This window comes from Alligator mississippiensis, chromosome 6 (genome assembly GCF_030867095.1).
Source record: "Alligator mississippiensis isolate rAllMis1 chromosome 6, rAllMis1, whole genome shotgun sequence".
NCBI lineage: Eukaryota > Metazoa > Chordata > Crocodylia > Alligatoridae > Alligator > Alligator mississippiensis.
In genome coordinates this window covers 33769561-33786937 of record NC_081829.1, presented here as the reverse complement: position 1 = coordinate 33786937, position 17377 = coordinate 33769561, and the positions used below count along the sequence as shown (strand labels likewise).

At 42.5% G+C, this 17377-nt stretch overlaps 1 protein-coding gene across 1 annotated transcript in view; it reads left to right on the top strand.

Annotated features, from left to right (window-relative positions):
* Positions 1–17377, top strand: part of ZCCHC24 (zinc finger CCHC-type containing 24) — a 196313-nt gene that overhangs the window by 24260 nt on the left and 154676 nt on the right. Inside the window, exon 2 of the mRNA XM_006264403.4 lies at positions 9655–9855. Coding sequence (XP_006264465.1) covers positions 9655–9855 — 201 coding nt within the window. The remainder of the gene's footprint in view (positions 1–9654; positions 9856–17377) is intronic.

The following is a 17377-nucleotide window of genomic DNA, read 5'->3' as shown; positions in this document are numbered from 1 at the left end:
CCTTGCTGCTTCTGCCTTCAGCAGGCACCTGCTGAAAACAGCAGCAACGAGCCCGATCCTTTTTTTCTGCAGAGCCTTCCCACCTCTCCCGTAGGCAGGGGGCGAGCTGACCGCTGCAATGTGTTGTTGCAAACTAAACTACATCCGGATGTAGTTTAGTTTGCAATGATGCAAAACTCATCTAAACCATTATGTGTACAAGCATCCTAAAAGACTAACTAAATCAGAGATGTATAGCATAAGGTGTAAGCAAAGGGTTTACTTCATCAGATGCTTCATTTAAAATGTTTTTAAAATCTTAAAAAGAATAAAAACAGCCAGTTACCTACCTTTATGGTTACCTACCATATAAATTGCTACTCTTCTATTACATCCTCCACCTCAATTATTTGCCAGACAAGGGAAGTATTCCTATTTGTCCACATGCTTGCTATCCCATACCAGAAATGTACAGTAGAGACAAGTTTCCTTTCACAGTCTTAGCATGACATCCTGATAGCTAGGAATAAGGAAAAAGCAAAAGCTAGGAAGCAAAAAATGTAAACTAGTATATTAGTCCTGTCAAATGAAGGGAGATAATCATAGCTCTCTGTAATTTGGTGGAGCTGCATCCCAGATATTAAAATAGCAGATACAGCAACAGCTACATGGTTTTTCTTTTTCCCTACCCGCCTGTACAGTTGCAATAGAAATTTTAGTAGGGGAACTGTAACACCCCAGCGAAAGGACCTCCATCTACAGTAAAACCCCTGTTATCTGGCACAAATGGGGACTGGGGGGTGCTGGGTATCTAAAAATGCTGGTTACCTGAGGCCGGCAGTTTTTGACCCCACGTGAAGTGGGAGGGTGGGGGGAGGGGGGCTGGTGGTGGCTGCAGGCAGAGCGGCTACAGCATAGGGTGGTGGGTGGTGGCGGCGGTGGCTGTCGCATGCAAGCTTCTCCCTCCCCTCCCTGCCAGTGTCTGGCTGGCCAGCCAGAAATTCTGGTTAATAGAGTGTTCTGGTTACTCAAATGCCAGATAACAGGGATTTTACTGTATTTAAAATACTTAGTAAGTCATCCTTTTTCCTTTGCTGCCTCAGTTTTTTATTGTCACCTGTAACCGGGGGCCTTCCTAAGGCCAGTTAGATGTTGGCCCGCCCATCTGTTTCTGGGCTAACCACCTGCCTCTCTTTCCTGCCATGCCTTGATGGAAAAATGATTACGATGTTACTCAGGTGGGAGGCTGCTTATTTAAGACCCCAATGATTAGGGGTGATATCCCCAGCTCCAAAGCTTCCCCAGTACTGGGGCCCATGCCTTGCAGATGGCATCCTAGGCAGCTAAGCTATCCTGTAACCCTTTTCCCTCTCTGGCTGTGATCCCCTCCCTGGGACCTTTGGTTTCCCTTTAGGCCCTGGCCCTACCTTCAGGCCAGTCAGGATCCCAAGCTTCTTGCTTTGGGCCTCTGCCCTTTTGACCCCGCTTGGGTCCTAGCCCCAGTATGGACTACTTTGAAGGTTCATCCAGTCAGGTCTGAGCCACATGCCTTCTCACCCTCACAACTCCACTGGATCAAGTGAGCTTCAGGCCTCTCAAAGATCTCACAGGTCTGGTCTTTCCCCAGCTAGGACTGTGCGGTAGCTGTAGGTTATCAGGTGCCTCCTAATCACCTTTCACAAGGGAGGTTCATGGTCCTGGCATTTCCTGGGGCTGCTGAGCCACTGGCAGTCCCACCAGGCCTCCCTATCCTGGCACAGTGCAGTTTTAGGTCATGCCCAGGACCTGGAGCCCCCTCCATGCCCATAGCCCCAGACCATATACTTCCAAGTTCTTGGCCCAAGGAGCTTGGCAGGGAGATGTTGTTCCCCTGATGGCTGGTCTCAAACTGTTCCTCTCAGCACAGAGAGCAGAGCATTAAATGGCCGCCCTCATCAGGCACCTGCCACTTCCCTAGCCTAGCCCTTAAAGTAGGAGGCACTAACAGTGCCCTGCCACACCACCCAATCACAATATAAAATTGGAGGAGAAAATTTTGTTTTTAGATTTCCTTTTAACTTCTTCTTGAAATGGAAAGCATAAAAATAAAACAAACAAACAAAAACAGAAAAGCAGAGCAAACTAGTATCCAAGGGGAACCATATACACTTTTTGAGAGTGTATAAGTGACTTGGGCATTTAGCGTGCCTATACATGTACTCCGACGTTCCCATTAGAATGCTCCAGAGTGCTGCAGAATCTCATGTACGAGTTTTAGTTAAAGCGCCCTTGCAGCCATTTTGAAATGTGGGATGCTAAATACATGAGAAGCTGTGGCATTTTAATTAATTAATTAATTAATTAATTAATTAAATCTAATTAAAATGCCATCACCCCCCACCCCAGAGCACATGTATAGGTACCCTTAAACTCTTAAGTGGGTTATGTGCCCTTGCAAGGTTTACCTAATTTTCTTAGATGGGCTTGAGCAACAATCATCCTTCACAAGGTCTCAACATACTGAGGGTTAGGCCTAGCTTTTATGTTCAGGAGGCCTACCTTTTATGTTCAGGTAAGAAGCACTTCATTAAGTTTTTAAGAATTCTGTGATTAGCAGAGCCAGTCTTACAGACAGAAACCAGCTTACCGTAATACCTAAAATCCTAATGGCCAGTGCTACCACACACTCAAACAGAAACTTTTTCACAATCAAAGCTTTAAGCTAAAATTTTCTTAATTCTCCATTCAATTTTGGAAAATTAATGGAATGGAAGGGAAAGATAGATAAGCCTTCGCCAGTTAGTATTTCTCATTTTCCCTCCAGTTCTCTCACAATAGGAATAAATATAATTCTTACCACAAGCTATTCCACATCTCTGATATAACATGGTAAGGAAAACCTTAATTTATCACAGCTGGCCCAGTCCTATAACCCTGGCAATCCTTGTAATCAGGACACATATCTGTGTTACTTCCACTGCTGCTGAAAAGTGTGTTAACTCTCTCTCTGCCACCATCTGATGGGTTCTACAGCTGTCACAGCTCAAGTGAAGTATAAGTGTCATGGTCATTATAAGAGCAGTGGACTGGTTTTGTCTCTGATACTTTATGTATGTTTATATTACAAGGCAGTGCCATGCAAGAGCCAGTTGCCTAGTTGCCTGCCCTACTTCATACTAGTACTTGCAGTATCTAGTAGCTTGTTCAGAGCTAGCTTGTGCATCTCTACATGACACTGCATCATCATAGACATAACTAGTGTGTGACCCTGGGCAAGTTATACTTTTTCTGGGTGGAACTGATTTGTGGAACTGTCTTTCTAATACCTCCTTGTTTTGTTCAAATCCAATATGACTACAGCTCTTAATCTTTTATCCCACCTTCTTCTGTCTCCCTCTATCTCCTTTCTTTTTGTCTGCTGACAATACAAAGATAACTCTCGTGCCTTCATTTCAGGCCTGTAACTTGGATGTCATCTTTGACTTGAACCTTTCCCTCCTGGCTAGGGACAGAAGTTACACATAAACTGGTATAAGTGATCCAAAATTAGTTCAGATCTGTAACACATCAGAAGTTCAGTGAATATAAACCGCTTTCAAAATGACTGAAACCAGTTTAAGATAAACCTGGATGTAGTATCAGACTTAACTGATGTAGGTTAAATTGGTTTGTTGAACTTTTGTTCCAGGTCTGCTTTAGATTCAGGTTAATGCACAGTTCCCCCAGCCTCCTAGGATGCTTTGTGCCTCCCCTGCAAGGGTGAACAGGTTAGCCTTGGCCCAAGCTGTCTGTTCCAGCTGAACAGGGAGATGTGCTCTAGCGCCCCCCAGCTTCTGGCCTTGGCCACTGCAAGCAAGTGGCTGGATTTCTAGAATCAAAAGTGAATGTCTGTTCACTTGCTTATCGGTTCAATCTACACAGCTTAAACTAACCTATGAAGATTGAATTGATTCAGCCTCAGGCTTTTTGACTGTCTGTACTTAGCCCTTATGTCCAGCCTATCTTTAAGTGTGGCAGATGTTTTTTGTATAATGTTTCTAAAATAGAAACTTTCCTTTACATTCCCCTAGCTAAAACTCTTCTAAAAGGTCTTATCTCACTTCTTGATCGCTACAAAGTCTGGCTGCTTGTAGAAATTAAAAAAACCAAAAAACATGATTTACTGGAATAAGTAGTGTGTTACTTCAACCCAGCTCTGCAGCATCTCTATAGATTGGGCACTTCAGTGGGGCTTTTTGGCACTTTTATCTAAAGCTGAATCAATCAGCAATTAGATAAAAGCATTAAAAAACACCACTAAAGCACCTGATTTATACAGACATTGGGCGAGCCGGGTTCAACTAATGTGCTGCCCCCTCTGGGCATGTGCTGGGTTTGGTACAGGAATGTGCTGGGTTTAAAGCAAAGCACCTTTTTTTAACATTTGCAAGCAGCTGATTTGAGTAAAATAATCTGATCTGGGCAGAAATAGTAGCCTTGAGGCCTGTTCTTGGGTTGTGATAGAATGGTATATTACTCAGCCCTAGAGTTATCTCCAGTCTTCTACCATAGCTTATCTCCAGATTTCACACTCCACATGTACATCCAGCTTTCTATAAAATAAGAAAAGTAAATATTTTGCAATACTGCTGAGGGCTTTTATTTTTCAATGTATGTGAAGTACTTTGAGAATTCTCTGTTAAAACAAACTATTAAAAAGTAATATTTTGGATTATTTAAGTGTTGGTAAGGGAAAGTGGCTCCTAAGGGGAGAAGAGCTTTCTTAAGTCTTTTAATTAGCAATACTGTGGCATCTTCAGCATTTTTCTCTTAACAATCTGCTGTTAAGAAATCTTCATGCTAATGGAATCCAATAAATCCTAGAAAATACGGTGATTGTCTCAGGTGTCCTTAGTCACCTGATCACCAAAGCTGTTAGTATCTTGTAATCACTTACTGAGATAATTTTTATTTTCAAAAAGCTCAGACTTAACTTCAAAGACAAAGAGCCTGCTTTAAGCCATGTGCCAATTTAATATTAAAAGAATGACTCCTGTAGGATGCAATTATGGGATATTCAGGTTGGAAGCATAGCTGGAGGCCCCAAAACTCATTGCAGCTTCACTGAGCTATGCACTGTGTAAACACAAAATACAGCCATCTCTTCCCCAGGAGAGTCAAAAGGGGCTCCTGTAGATGTGCAGGGAACCTGCTCCAATGTGCTGGAAATCCAGCGTGTCAGAGCAGACTCGATAAATCAAGAAATGAATGCGCCCTGGCAGCCTTCCACAGCACATGTATTAGTGTTGCCATGCATCCCTGTGCTGCAAAAATGGCAGTGGAATGCTTTGAAATAAAATGTGTGTGATGAGCTTTAGTTCAAAGCACCCGCACCCTCCCCCCCCCATTTTTTCAGTGCAGAGACACACAAGCGCTTTTAATTAACATGGCTTGCTAACTAAAGTGCCCAGCACCACATCCCACAGCATGTGTGAAAATGCCCAAGGAGCCTTGATAGCTGTAACTGCAAGCTCACGATTGCACAGAAGTCCAATGGTAAATCTGAAATAAAACCCAGGGTTCCTGACTCCTAATCCTATGTTCTAGCTGCTAGAACAGAGGTATCCACATTTTTTCTTATTATACCCTTTCAGATTTACCAGCTGCTTGCTTACCCCTACCAGCATACATTTTATAATTTAACCCCTTAAATGCCAATTATTGTTATAATGAAAATCAAATCTTCCTTTACACAATTTTTCCTGTGTACCACCCAGAGATGTCTTGTGTACCCCCAAGGATATGCGTACCACAGTTTAGGAACCCCTGTGCTAGAACATACTGACTTTCAGAAGTTGCAGCTATGTAACTGAACTGTATAGTCCACCTCCCCCTGGTGTGGGTAAGGGGACTGCATTGCACACCATGGATGTATACAGACATTCAGGAGGGTAGGGGGAGGTTAGATCATGTTAAAAATGGCCAACTGATCTAACTTAGTTCACTCAGGTGCGGACCTTACACTTAGGGCACAGACAGATGTGCAGCTCCCTGCTGCAACTCAGAATGCTTTGCAGGAAGTGTTCTAAGCTACAACAATCCCCTGGACCAAACAGAAGTTCACCGTTGGTTCCAGGGAGGAGAAGAATCTAGCTGATGGTTGGGAGGCTGCAGCTGGTTTTTCCTAGCAACAGCCTCTCCTCCCTCCCAGCCTGTTCCTGTTTTCATAATGGGAGGGGGGAAACAGAGTAGACGAACTTGTTCTAGGGCAGAGGCAGGCAATTATTTTGGGCAGAGGGCCACTTACTGAGTTTTGGCAAGCCATCGAGGGCCACATGACAGGCAGCCAGGGGCAGATAAATATTAATTTTCTCAATTTTTTAGGGGTCCTGCAAGCCGGATGGAATGGCCTGGTGGGCCCCATCTGGCCCGTGGGCCACATTTTGCCCACCCCTGTTCTAGGGGTTCCCCAGCTGGCACTGGAGGGTGGGGTGGGTGAATTGGAGCTCCCCACCTCCGGAGGCTCCAGTACACCCACTCCACCCTCCAGCACAGACTGAAAAACCCCCAGACTGAACTCCCTTCACTCCCTTTCCCCCTCCTATTCTAAAACAGCTACAGGCTGGGAGGCAGTACAGACACAAGTTACAGAAGACACTATGTTTTAAAATGTCTTCATCTGAACCCTCATGCAATGAGGCTTCAGATTTTCCCCTAATTGGCTATTTTTAAGCAGTCCGCAGGTGTGCACTTGTGTTTGGTCATGGCTATAGATCATGTTCTGGGGCCAGATCAGGTGAAAATTGTCATCTCTGTCTGCGCCCACAGTTGCCTAGTTAGGTTGATCTAAGTGTGAACTGTACAGAGTCTACATGAGACTCTACATCTACATGAGACTCTACATTGCTGTAGTGTCAGCAGGCACTAACTGTGATGTTGCTGCTACCACACAGTAGCAGTGAGCTACTGCTCAGTAGCTCATTGCTACTGCACAGTATGGCTGAAAATGACGCATGCACCACTGGGACTGCACAGTCTTAGCGAGTAATGCACAGTCATTTAATACTTGCTAAAGCAAGTACTAAATGACTGTGCAGTACCAACGGTACAGCCAGGGGCACATGTAGATGCACCCAGAAGTTACTAAAAATGGTTGACCCAATCTAAGTTAAACCTACGTCTGAGGTAGTCTGACTTAGATCAGGTTGGCCACTTCTAGACTGATCAAACTGTCCTGAACTTCTGTACGGTTCACAGTGCAGCCCCAGGGCTGTGAAAGACCAGATGCTGCCCTTAGCCCCAGGGCTGTGCTCTTCCTATCCACCCTCCTGGTACTGGGCTATTTTTAGCACCCAAGCCCCTCTACATATACATTTTAAGCAATGTATACGTAGTTTTAAGTGATATATATCTGGCCCTTATTACAACTTTCTGGCTAACAGCAGTGAAAAAAATAAAGGTACAGGAGGGGTCTGATTCTGGTCTCCCATCTGTGTAATTCCATTGAAGATAGTGAAGTTATACTAGTGTAAAACTAGTGCGAGAGAAGAATTAGACCCATGCAAGTTTCCCTACAGAATCCTGCAGAATGTATTCTTCCCCTTCTTAGATGGGAACCTACATCCATGCACTGGTCCTGTCCTCACAACAATATATTGCCATGTTACAAAACCTTGGAAGCGGGGGAGAGACTTAAAAATTTTTAAAGTTCCTACCAGCCATTTACTTTTCTGTTGTACCCAAGGCAGTTAAGGAGGATGGATGATTGTTATCACTATTAGGAATATTAACTTCTCTATAGGTGTTTATAAGTTTCCTGCACTTCTGAAGCTTCAGAATGGCAAATCAGGATTTTCTTGATTTTGATTTGCAGGAGGAAAGTGTCTCCATGGAAGTGAAAACAATAAGTGGGTAGTTGCCATTTATCAGGAAATGGTTAAATCAGAGCTGGTTTCCCCAGAAAATGCAAGACAGATGTAGATCTGACTGCCTCTTATTATTTTGAATTCAAGACTCTGTATTTACTGTCCTATTAACCTGATTGCAAACTATCAGCTATATTACATCTTCCTTCCTTTTCTTTTTTTCCTTGGTTTCCATATTGTTCTTTGAAATAGTTTTGGACACCAAAATGTTCCCTTCTGTGGGTCATTCTGCCAGTGTTTTGCTTGCACAATCTGGGCACACTAAGACTGTGGAACATAGGAAAGCAATCATTGCTTCGTCGCATGGTTGGTCTAAGCCAACGGGGTGGGCTGGAGGGCCACTTAATGAGTTTTGGTCAGCTGTTGAGAATGCACACATAAAATGAGTGGTGTTTAACACCAGCTATACTTAAAAATTGTTAAGGCATTTATAGTATAAAGTTTATAAACTTTATACTATAAATGCCTCAACCAGTTTTCTGTACATTACAATATTTCCACACATAATTTCAGAAAAAAAGTTCCCAAATTACCACACATTTCTGGTTTTCTATACAAAAATCTCACCTTTCCAAACATTTCCAGAAAAAGTTCCCATATTACCACACAGGCAATCAAGGTTCCTTGGGTGAATCTGATATCTTTTATTAGACCAACTCAAATAGTTGGAAAATAATTATTAAGCAAGCTTTCGGGTTAAAAAACCCTTTGTCAGGCTAAGGAAGTTTCAGCAGTTGGTGCGTGCTCTTCCTGAAGTCCATCCATTCTTTACTTTTCATTCCATCCAGGAAGAGCACACACCAACTGCTGAAACTTCCTTAGCCTGACGAAGGGTCTTTGAACCCGAAAGCTTGCTTAATAATTATTTTCCAACTATTTGGGTTGGTCTAATAAAAGATATCAGATTCACCCAAGGAACCTTGTCTGCCTATGTCCTTAGACCGACACAGCTACAACCTACACCCATATTACCACACAATTTTCCAAATATCATATTTTCATAAACATTTCCACAAAGCAGTTCCCAAATCACCACAGACTATTTTCACATAACCCCTGACCCCTGTGTTATGGCAGTGCCTGGTGCCAGGTCCTGTTCATGGCCCCCGCATCCCACCACTCCAGCCATGCTGCCATTTGCCTGGTGTGGGCTGTGCCACGCTCCCCGTTATGGAACAAGGCCAGGTGATGCCGGGCCTCACCAGGCATGCCATGTCCATCACTGCTTGGAGCACAGCGTGGCTGCTGCGGGCTCCCTGAGAGTGGTGGATCCACAGTTGCTGCACACGGCTGCTGCAGACCACACCTGGAGTGCTGCTCCCCTCCTGTGGACAAGGATGGTGGTGAAGCATTGGGCCCTGCTATTCTCTGGTGGACAGGTGCAGGCATAGCAGCCAGAAGGGCCATGTGCAGCAGTGGTTCTCCATCCTTCATGTTGTTTCCACACTTAATCCAAATAACAATTATTAACATGGTAATGAACATTCTACAGGTCTCCCCAAAACTTATCTGTGTGCCAGATAGAATCAATTGGCTCACCCTGGACTAAAAGAACTGCAATGAACTCAGTAGTTTCCCCAGCAATGGGATGACCAGATCCATTATGCTATCTTTAGAATCACAACTGAGAGGCCTCTGCATTAATGGTTCATATATTGCTTTCACAAAGTATGCAGCTGTGTTCTTAATGAAAAAACTCTCTCTTAAGTTCTTCCTCTATTCTTAGCTCCTGCTGTGATCACTCTCAACAACCTTTAATACAATACTATTTTTCTTTTTGTTGTCATTGCAGGCACTGAGTAGCAGTTTGTACAAGAGTGCATCACCCTATGGCTCCCTTAATAACATAGTGGATGGGCTAAGCTCTCTTACTGAGCATTTCTCTGACCTATCCCTCTCCTCTGAAGCCAGAAAACCCAGTAAGAGGCCACCTCCTAACTACCTGTGTCACCTCTGTTTCAACAAGGGACACTACATCAAAGACTGCCCCCAGGTAAGGGATGTAAAAATCTGGAATTCTTCATTGAATCACTGATCTATCAGGACAGTAACTGGAACCTAATTCTAATTCTTTATTCTTGGGTTTATTTTGGAGCAACTTTGTAGCAATACCTTGAAAAAAAGTGCCAGGCATAAATTCTTTTAATCTCTTCTTTATAGTGAGGCTAATGGCAAAACTCATTTTACTCACTCAACCACCATTTAAAAAAATTACTCACCTGAGTCATATGAATGGATAGATTTTGGCAACTTTAAATATGGTTAGTTTTTATAATTAATTCAATTTTTATAAGTCTCATAATTTTCTATTTTGGAGATTATGCTAAACATGTTTTCAAGCAGCATGTCTTTTAGTCATTTTGGCTGTGATATAACATGTGCAGCATGGTGTACTGAGTGGTGGAAAAATGGAGGAACTGCTGCATCAGGTGAAAATCTTGAGTCACAGTTGCAGTAGCATGAGGTCCAGGTAGAGCTGGTGCAAAATATCCCTGGCCTGGTTAATTGTACTTAGCCACAGCTGCTGATGGTACCAAGCTTCACAAAGAGCTTTTGCAAGGACAAAACTACTAAATATGTATTGTTTTAAAAATGAGGTCCAGTACAGCATACACTAAAACCAATTTGTGATTTTCTAAATTCTAAAAATCCAAACCGCAATATGCCAGGTTTCTCTGTCGTCTCAGGTTTCAGCTTGGCACAACTAGGGAGTGCTGGCTCCTGCAGATGTAGAGTTGGCTCACAGCTCCAACAGGCATGCTACTTAAGTCCTGAGGAAAAAAAAATGCTAACAGTGTTCCAGTAAAACAGATGTGCACATATCGTTTTCACCATAGTTTTCTCCTCCTGGCTTCTGAACATATAACCTTTGTTCTCTCAGGAGAACTGACTATAGTACATGGCTGCTAGGGATGTCAGGAATATAAAAGCCAAAAAATGTGGGTAGCCAGAGTGATTTCCAGATAAGCAAGGTCAGCATGAAATGGAATATAATGTCATAATTTTCCATTGAATGTATTCTTATAGCAGTTATAGAAAGGTGAACTATATAGCTGGTGATATCTCTATGCAGATCTAGCTGCATATGCCCAATGATTTTAATAGAAGCCATGGGACAAAAAAATAACCCACAGCATTCTTCAAATGTACTTCAAAATACTTCACATTGTATTGTGTTTCTTGTGCTCCTATGAGACCAAATATAGAAATACCCAGGCTTTGGTGTTTTGACATTTAATATACTCTTTAGTTTCTGCTAGCAAAACTTATGGTTATGGTAATGTAATATCATACATTGTTTAAAAAAGGGATAGAAACATACTAATTACTGCTATACTAAATATACACTACAGCGGACTGTAATGCAACACTGTATGAAATATTTGAGATGTACAGAATACCAGACTAGTAAATGAAGCAGGTCTCTTAACAATCAATACATACAGGGCAATGCCTTGCATGGAAGTCTTGTTTGAATGTATCAGCAATTTCTTGAGTAGAAATTCATTCCAGAATATTCAATCAAGTCACCTCTACTGCAGGCAACCCCATCAGATAATCTCTTCCATAAACTCATCAAACTCCTTTTTAAAAGAAAATAGGTTTTTTGCAGCTACTATTTCTATTGGAAAGTTGTTCCAGAAACTCAGTATTCCAATGATTCAAACTTTCTCCTAACTTCCAACTAAAAGACCAAATTTACACCAATCTGTTCTTGTGCCAAAATAACTTTTTACGTTAAATAGACGTTTTCCCTCCCTGGTATTTACCCTTTGATATATTTATAGAGTGCAATGATATCCTCTCTCAGCCTTTGCTTTGCAAGGAAGCCAGTCTCCTTTAATCTCCTCTCAGAAGATAGGCTCTCCATTCCCTGATCATCCTCAGAGCTTCCATGCACCTGTTCCAGTTTGAATTCATCTTTTTGAAAACAGCTAACTAAAACTGTATACAGCATTCTGATGAGGTCTTCCCAGTGCTTTGCGGGCATGTCTACTTCTTTGTATCAGTGGGCATCTACACGTGTTTTTATGTGCATCTAAACTTAATGTACATTAGTCTAATGCACTGTAAAGCGATTTAGGTGTGTGTCTACACATGGATGCACTAAGGTGCATTAATATGGGTATGTGGACCAACTTGGGACTAAAGTTAATTCCAAGTCAATGGACACACACTGCGTTAACGCACATTAGTGCATCTACACATTTGCTAATGCAAGTTAGCTATTTGCATATAAATTTGATACCTGCTTTAAGCAGGTATCAAATTTAGGCTTGAATAGCCTAAAATTGCCATTTTAAGGAGCATTAAGGGCGTATAGACGTGCACCCTTTATGGGCCTTAAATTGGGCTAATGCATATTAAATATGCATGTATAAACATGCCCAGTGTATACTTTTATATTATATGTAGGGGGAAAGTGTTATGAAAGTAGGTCAGCTTGGGCTGCATTATCTAACACAGGCTCTAACTTTATAAAGTACTTAAGCACAAGTACCTTATCAGAAACGAAGCCTGTAGCTATGTGCTTTCTTGAATTCAGATTCACTTAAACTTTTGCTTAAAATGTAGTTAAGTGCTCTGATGAATCAGGGGTCTAAAAACAAATAGCTTGAATCCAGAATCAGATCCACATAGGATGACCATTGTGACCATGTGGCACTCCCCTGACTTCAATGGGACTCTACACAAGTATACAGTTACAGCAGCATGTTTCCATGTGCAGGTCAGGGCCATGTTATAAAGCCCCTCACTATCATCACTCCTTCTAATTGGCATTGATTTCTTCCCCCATACACAGAATAATAGGTTTAGAGGGTTAATGTTAAATTGCTCCCGGCACTGTCAGAAATAAAAGCTATTTTGCATATGGTACAATGGTTTAAAAAAAGAAAATAACTTCATATTAATTTGAATTATATTTAAATTTGGATAGAGAAGAGAGAAAAGCTGGTTTGGGCAATCTGCAATTCAGTAAATCACAATGGAATTTTATTCTTTTTTTCTTTTTATGTCATCACCTAATAAGAAACAGATATTGACATGGAGCTTGTTATGGAGATTTTCCTACATAACAAAAATTGCATAACAACTCTGAGACTTTTTGTCCTCCCTTTCTTCTCCCAGTTTTAAATGCATTAAAGGCATCTTTGCTTTTCCAGTTTCCATGTAGGCTGATGGAAATATGATGGAAATATAAATTCTTATTTCAAGTTATACCATAAGTGATAGCCCTCATTCTTATTTCAAGTTATACCATAAGTGATGGCCCTCATCCCTGAGGAATAAATGAATTTCAGATAAAATCTGATTTCCAATACGTCAAACATCCAAAGATCTTTTAAATTTGGAATTACACTTTGAACCATTTGCATCAGAACAGAAAGTTATTTTTGTAATGCTCTGATGCTTTTATAAGGATTTTGAGGTCCCCCAAAATTACTGTGAAATCATTTCCATCTTCCCTTTCTGGCTAGGTACAGACATTCAAAAAGCCCAAGGAAGAATCGATCTAAGTTACATGGTTTTCTGTAATCGGCATAGTTCAGATTGGTAGCGAACAGAACACACATTCATTGTGGGGGAGGGAAATCTTAAACTGGGTTCCACAATTTTTAAACCAATCTGTGTGTGCTGAACTTCTGTTCTCTTAAGATGGGTGTAGACTGGTTTCTGAACACTTATACTGGTAAACGTGTAATGTCTGTTCCTCACCTTAAGCACTGCAATTATTTAAATAGACAGGACTCCTGGGGTTATTATTTGGTCAGGGGATATGGATATCTATTGCATGCTACCCCAAGATTTTGAAAGCCCTTATTACATAGAACTTCTGCTTTAAAACCTTGCCAATATAGTTTTATCATCACTTAACATCAGAGACTATAAATATGGGCATTTGTTGTTGAAAAGGTCTGGATTGGATTTGTTTCAAGTCCTCACCATCTGAAGGTTGGAAAAGAACATAAGATCATAATAAAGTAACAAAAGGTTTAAACAAAGAAGTATTTGAAACATCATAACATGTATTATTTTATTCTACTTAACTAGACGGTTGGTGATACTTATTTTACAGAAAGCCAACAGGCTGCATTTTTCCCTGGTACAATGAAACTGACTTCAGTTAAATGAGACTGATTGTGACCCTGTATATCTTTATACAGTAAACCCCCTCATTTTTACATTGTAGAAGTATTTTAATATTATCTCAGACATTAAAAAGTATTTTCCAAAATTAGTTCTCTCCTCCATACAAAATTAGTTCTCTTTTCTGTTTGCTAACAGATTTGTTTACCTTTCCAAGATTTATTGTTAGTTAGGGAAAGTTTGAATATTTAAGTATAACATATTTGTGTATGTATGTGAGCATAATATATAAATGTGCATACACACTCACACACTCATACATATGCACATCTATATAGATCAGTGGTTCCCAACCTTTTTTTGCTGTGACCCTAAATTGGTCACCAACAGGACCCCCTGACCCGCTGTCTTGGTGGCTGCTGGGAGCGGAGTGTGGTGGCAGTGGTAGCAGCCCAGAGGCATGGGTGGGGGTGCCGCCATTGCTCACTTTGTGCACAGTGGCCCTGCCTCGCCCACCTGCCCACCCGCCACTCCCGGGCCGCGTGTGTGAGTATGCGTGCAGGCCTTTCACAACACTACTGAGGACCCCTGCCACCCTGATTTGGGTCACACTCCAAGGTTGGGAACCAATTATATAAATGTGTACACATATGTGTATATAAATATGTATTTCATATTTACAGCCATATACACGCTCACACATATTTAAAAGTACAATAAAGTTATAATTTATAACATTTAAAAAATCAGCCTGGATTCACATCACATTAAATATATGGTAAGAAGCAAATATTAACATAATTATAAGCAGGGATCCTGGTTTTCTCTGATAAAAAAATCACAAATCCTCTGATAAAAGCACCAAAATCCACAGTAAAAATGAAACATCATTATATATACATATAACAATGTTTTATTGATATATTTACAATTTTAAAGCAGTTTGGAACCCTACAATCATTATAAGAAATTCTAAATACCTCTAAATTTTGGTATTTGATTTTGGGTTTTTTATCATGGAAAATCAGAGCTTCCCCTGCCCCCTCACTCCCAAGCCACAGTCCCCCAGTCCTGCTGGTGCCCCTCATTCCCTCCCCACAGGCCCCCCAGCCCTGCTGGTGTCTCTCACCCCCTAGCCCCTGCCCCGCCCCCAGCCCTGCCGGAGGGGGCCCCCAGCTGCCAGGGCTACAGGACTAGGAACCCAGGTCTTCAGTCCCCTGCCCCTCACCGCAGTGCCCAAGCTTCAGCTGCTGCCTCGCTGCTACAGCATAATGGAGGATGGAGTCAGGCTCCCCCTCCCCCACAGGCAACACAGCCAGAGCAGAGTCTGTGGGGAGGTGGGTACAGGTTGCCTACTGTGGGCCCAGGTGGGGTGGGTGGCTCCCTGCTGCTGCACGCACTCCTGGGGGGCCAGGGGATCTGTGCCCACCAGATCTGTGCATGGGGCAGGGGCAGGGGTGTGTGCGGGCTGCCCACTTCAGGCTTGGGCTCCCTGCCCTTCCCCAGGGGCCTCTGCAGTCCAGCAGGTGGGACCCAGCATGGCAGGCAGAGTGGGGCCAGGCTACTTGCCGCTGAGAGCTCCACGCCACCCTGGTGACATACCCCTGCCCATCCTGTAGCAGCAAGGGACACAACCCTACGCCACTGCCCCTACTGCTGCCAGACATGCAGGGGACACCTTGCCAGGGCAACATGGGGCTTGCACCAGCAAGGAGCTTCCCTGCCTGGCCCCACTCTGCCCTGCCATGCTGGACCCCACCTGCTGGGCTGTGGAGGCCCCAGGAGAGGGCAGCAGGGCTGGGAGCCCAAGCCTGCAGTAGCCAGCCTACCCCTGCCCCACCCTGTGCACAGATCTCAGGGGAAAAGGTCTTCTTTGCCCCCATCCTGGGAGTGTGCATAGTGGTGGGCAGCCAGCCCCAACCCCCGCCCCTGCCCCGGACAAGCCACCCGTGGCCCTGTCCTGCTCCCTGCCGGAGACCTGCAGCCGTGCATTCCGGCCCCCAGCCCCAGCCCTATGCAACTTACTCCCTCCCTATGGGGGCCTCAATCCCTGCTCCTCCATTGCCCAACTTATCTGCAGAAGCTGCTCTCCAGGCTGCCTGGCAGCCATGTGCATATACAGGCACTCTCTGACTGACTGCCCTTGTCCCTCTCCCCCCAGCCCCTTGCAGGCTGGAACTCTGCCAGCCTACAGAGAGCTCTTTGTAAAAGTACAAAATCTTAATGTTTCTATGGTAAAATGAGAAATCTGTGTTTTTCTTGGGTAAAAGGGGAAATCAATGTTTTTCTCTGTTTTCCCATGGGAAATGGAAAATCCAGATCCCTGATTATAAATAAATTATATTAGTTGTATGTATTATAGCTAGATTCTCGGCTGGTATAAATTAGGATATATCCATTCACCTCCACCTAGTTAAGCTATTTCTCAGGAGTTGAAGATCTGGCCATATATCTTCGAAATACAGTATGAACTGATCAACCCTTCTATATGGAAAAAAAGGAGATTAATTTTCAGACTTTGCAAACACTTTTACACATGCTTGTATATATGTATAGGCTTATACTCTGTTTATACATTTTAATGCATTAGAAGGATTTGGGGCTTTCAACTTCCCTCTTTATAAACTAAATTTCACTCTTATACATTCATTTTGTTCCGCATTATACCTAAATTATGCTGTTTTCATTTGATCTAAACTTATCTCAAGTTTGTACAAATTTGGTGGCATCAAGTGAATTTTACATGTTACATCTTTAATAACTCTGCTTGAAAAAATTGTGGTAAATCTTTGCTTGTTTGTTTTTTCTTATAATGCTAAGTTTAGCCTAGCACTGCAGGTTTCTCAGGAAGTTTAAGAGACCAGCTGCATGTATTTCCATAGAACTGTTTTCAGATCATTACTAGTTTTGTTATGAAAACCTGCAAAAGTCTTGTTATGATAACTCAGTGCAGTAGATTGTGATTTTGTGATATCCATTTTACCCTAGGAAATGTCAGCTATTTGAGAGTCTGAAACATCAAAGAGCACTCACTGATGTCTTTATTTTGAAATTCTGAATAACCTGCACATGGTGTGCCTTCAAACCATTCAGCAGAGCAGCCAGTCACACAACGTTTTATATGCAAGCAGAAAGCAGCTGATCCTAATTTGATGATGTCTTAGTTCAAACAGTCTGTGCTTCCATAGCATATTCACAGAGGTCAACTTAATATTTTTTTCTGCAGCAGGGGCCTTTTAATTTGAATAAAATGTTTGACACTCCTGTAGTTGTTTTCACAAATGACAATGGTTTTTAATGCAAGTAGATAAGAGTGAATGGACACAGAGAACCCCCCCGCCATCTCTAGTCAATTTTGTTCATGCTGGTTCCCTGCCTACCATACTTCTTGATATAGTTTCCAAAAAGTCCATCAGAAAATTAAC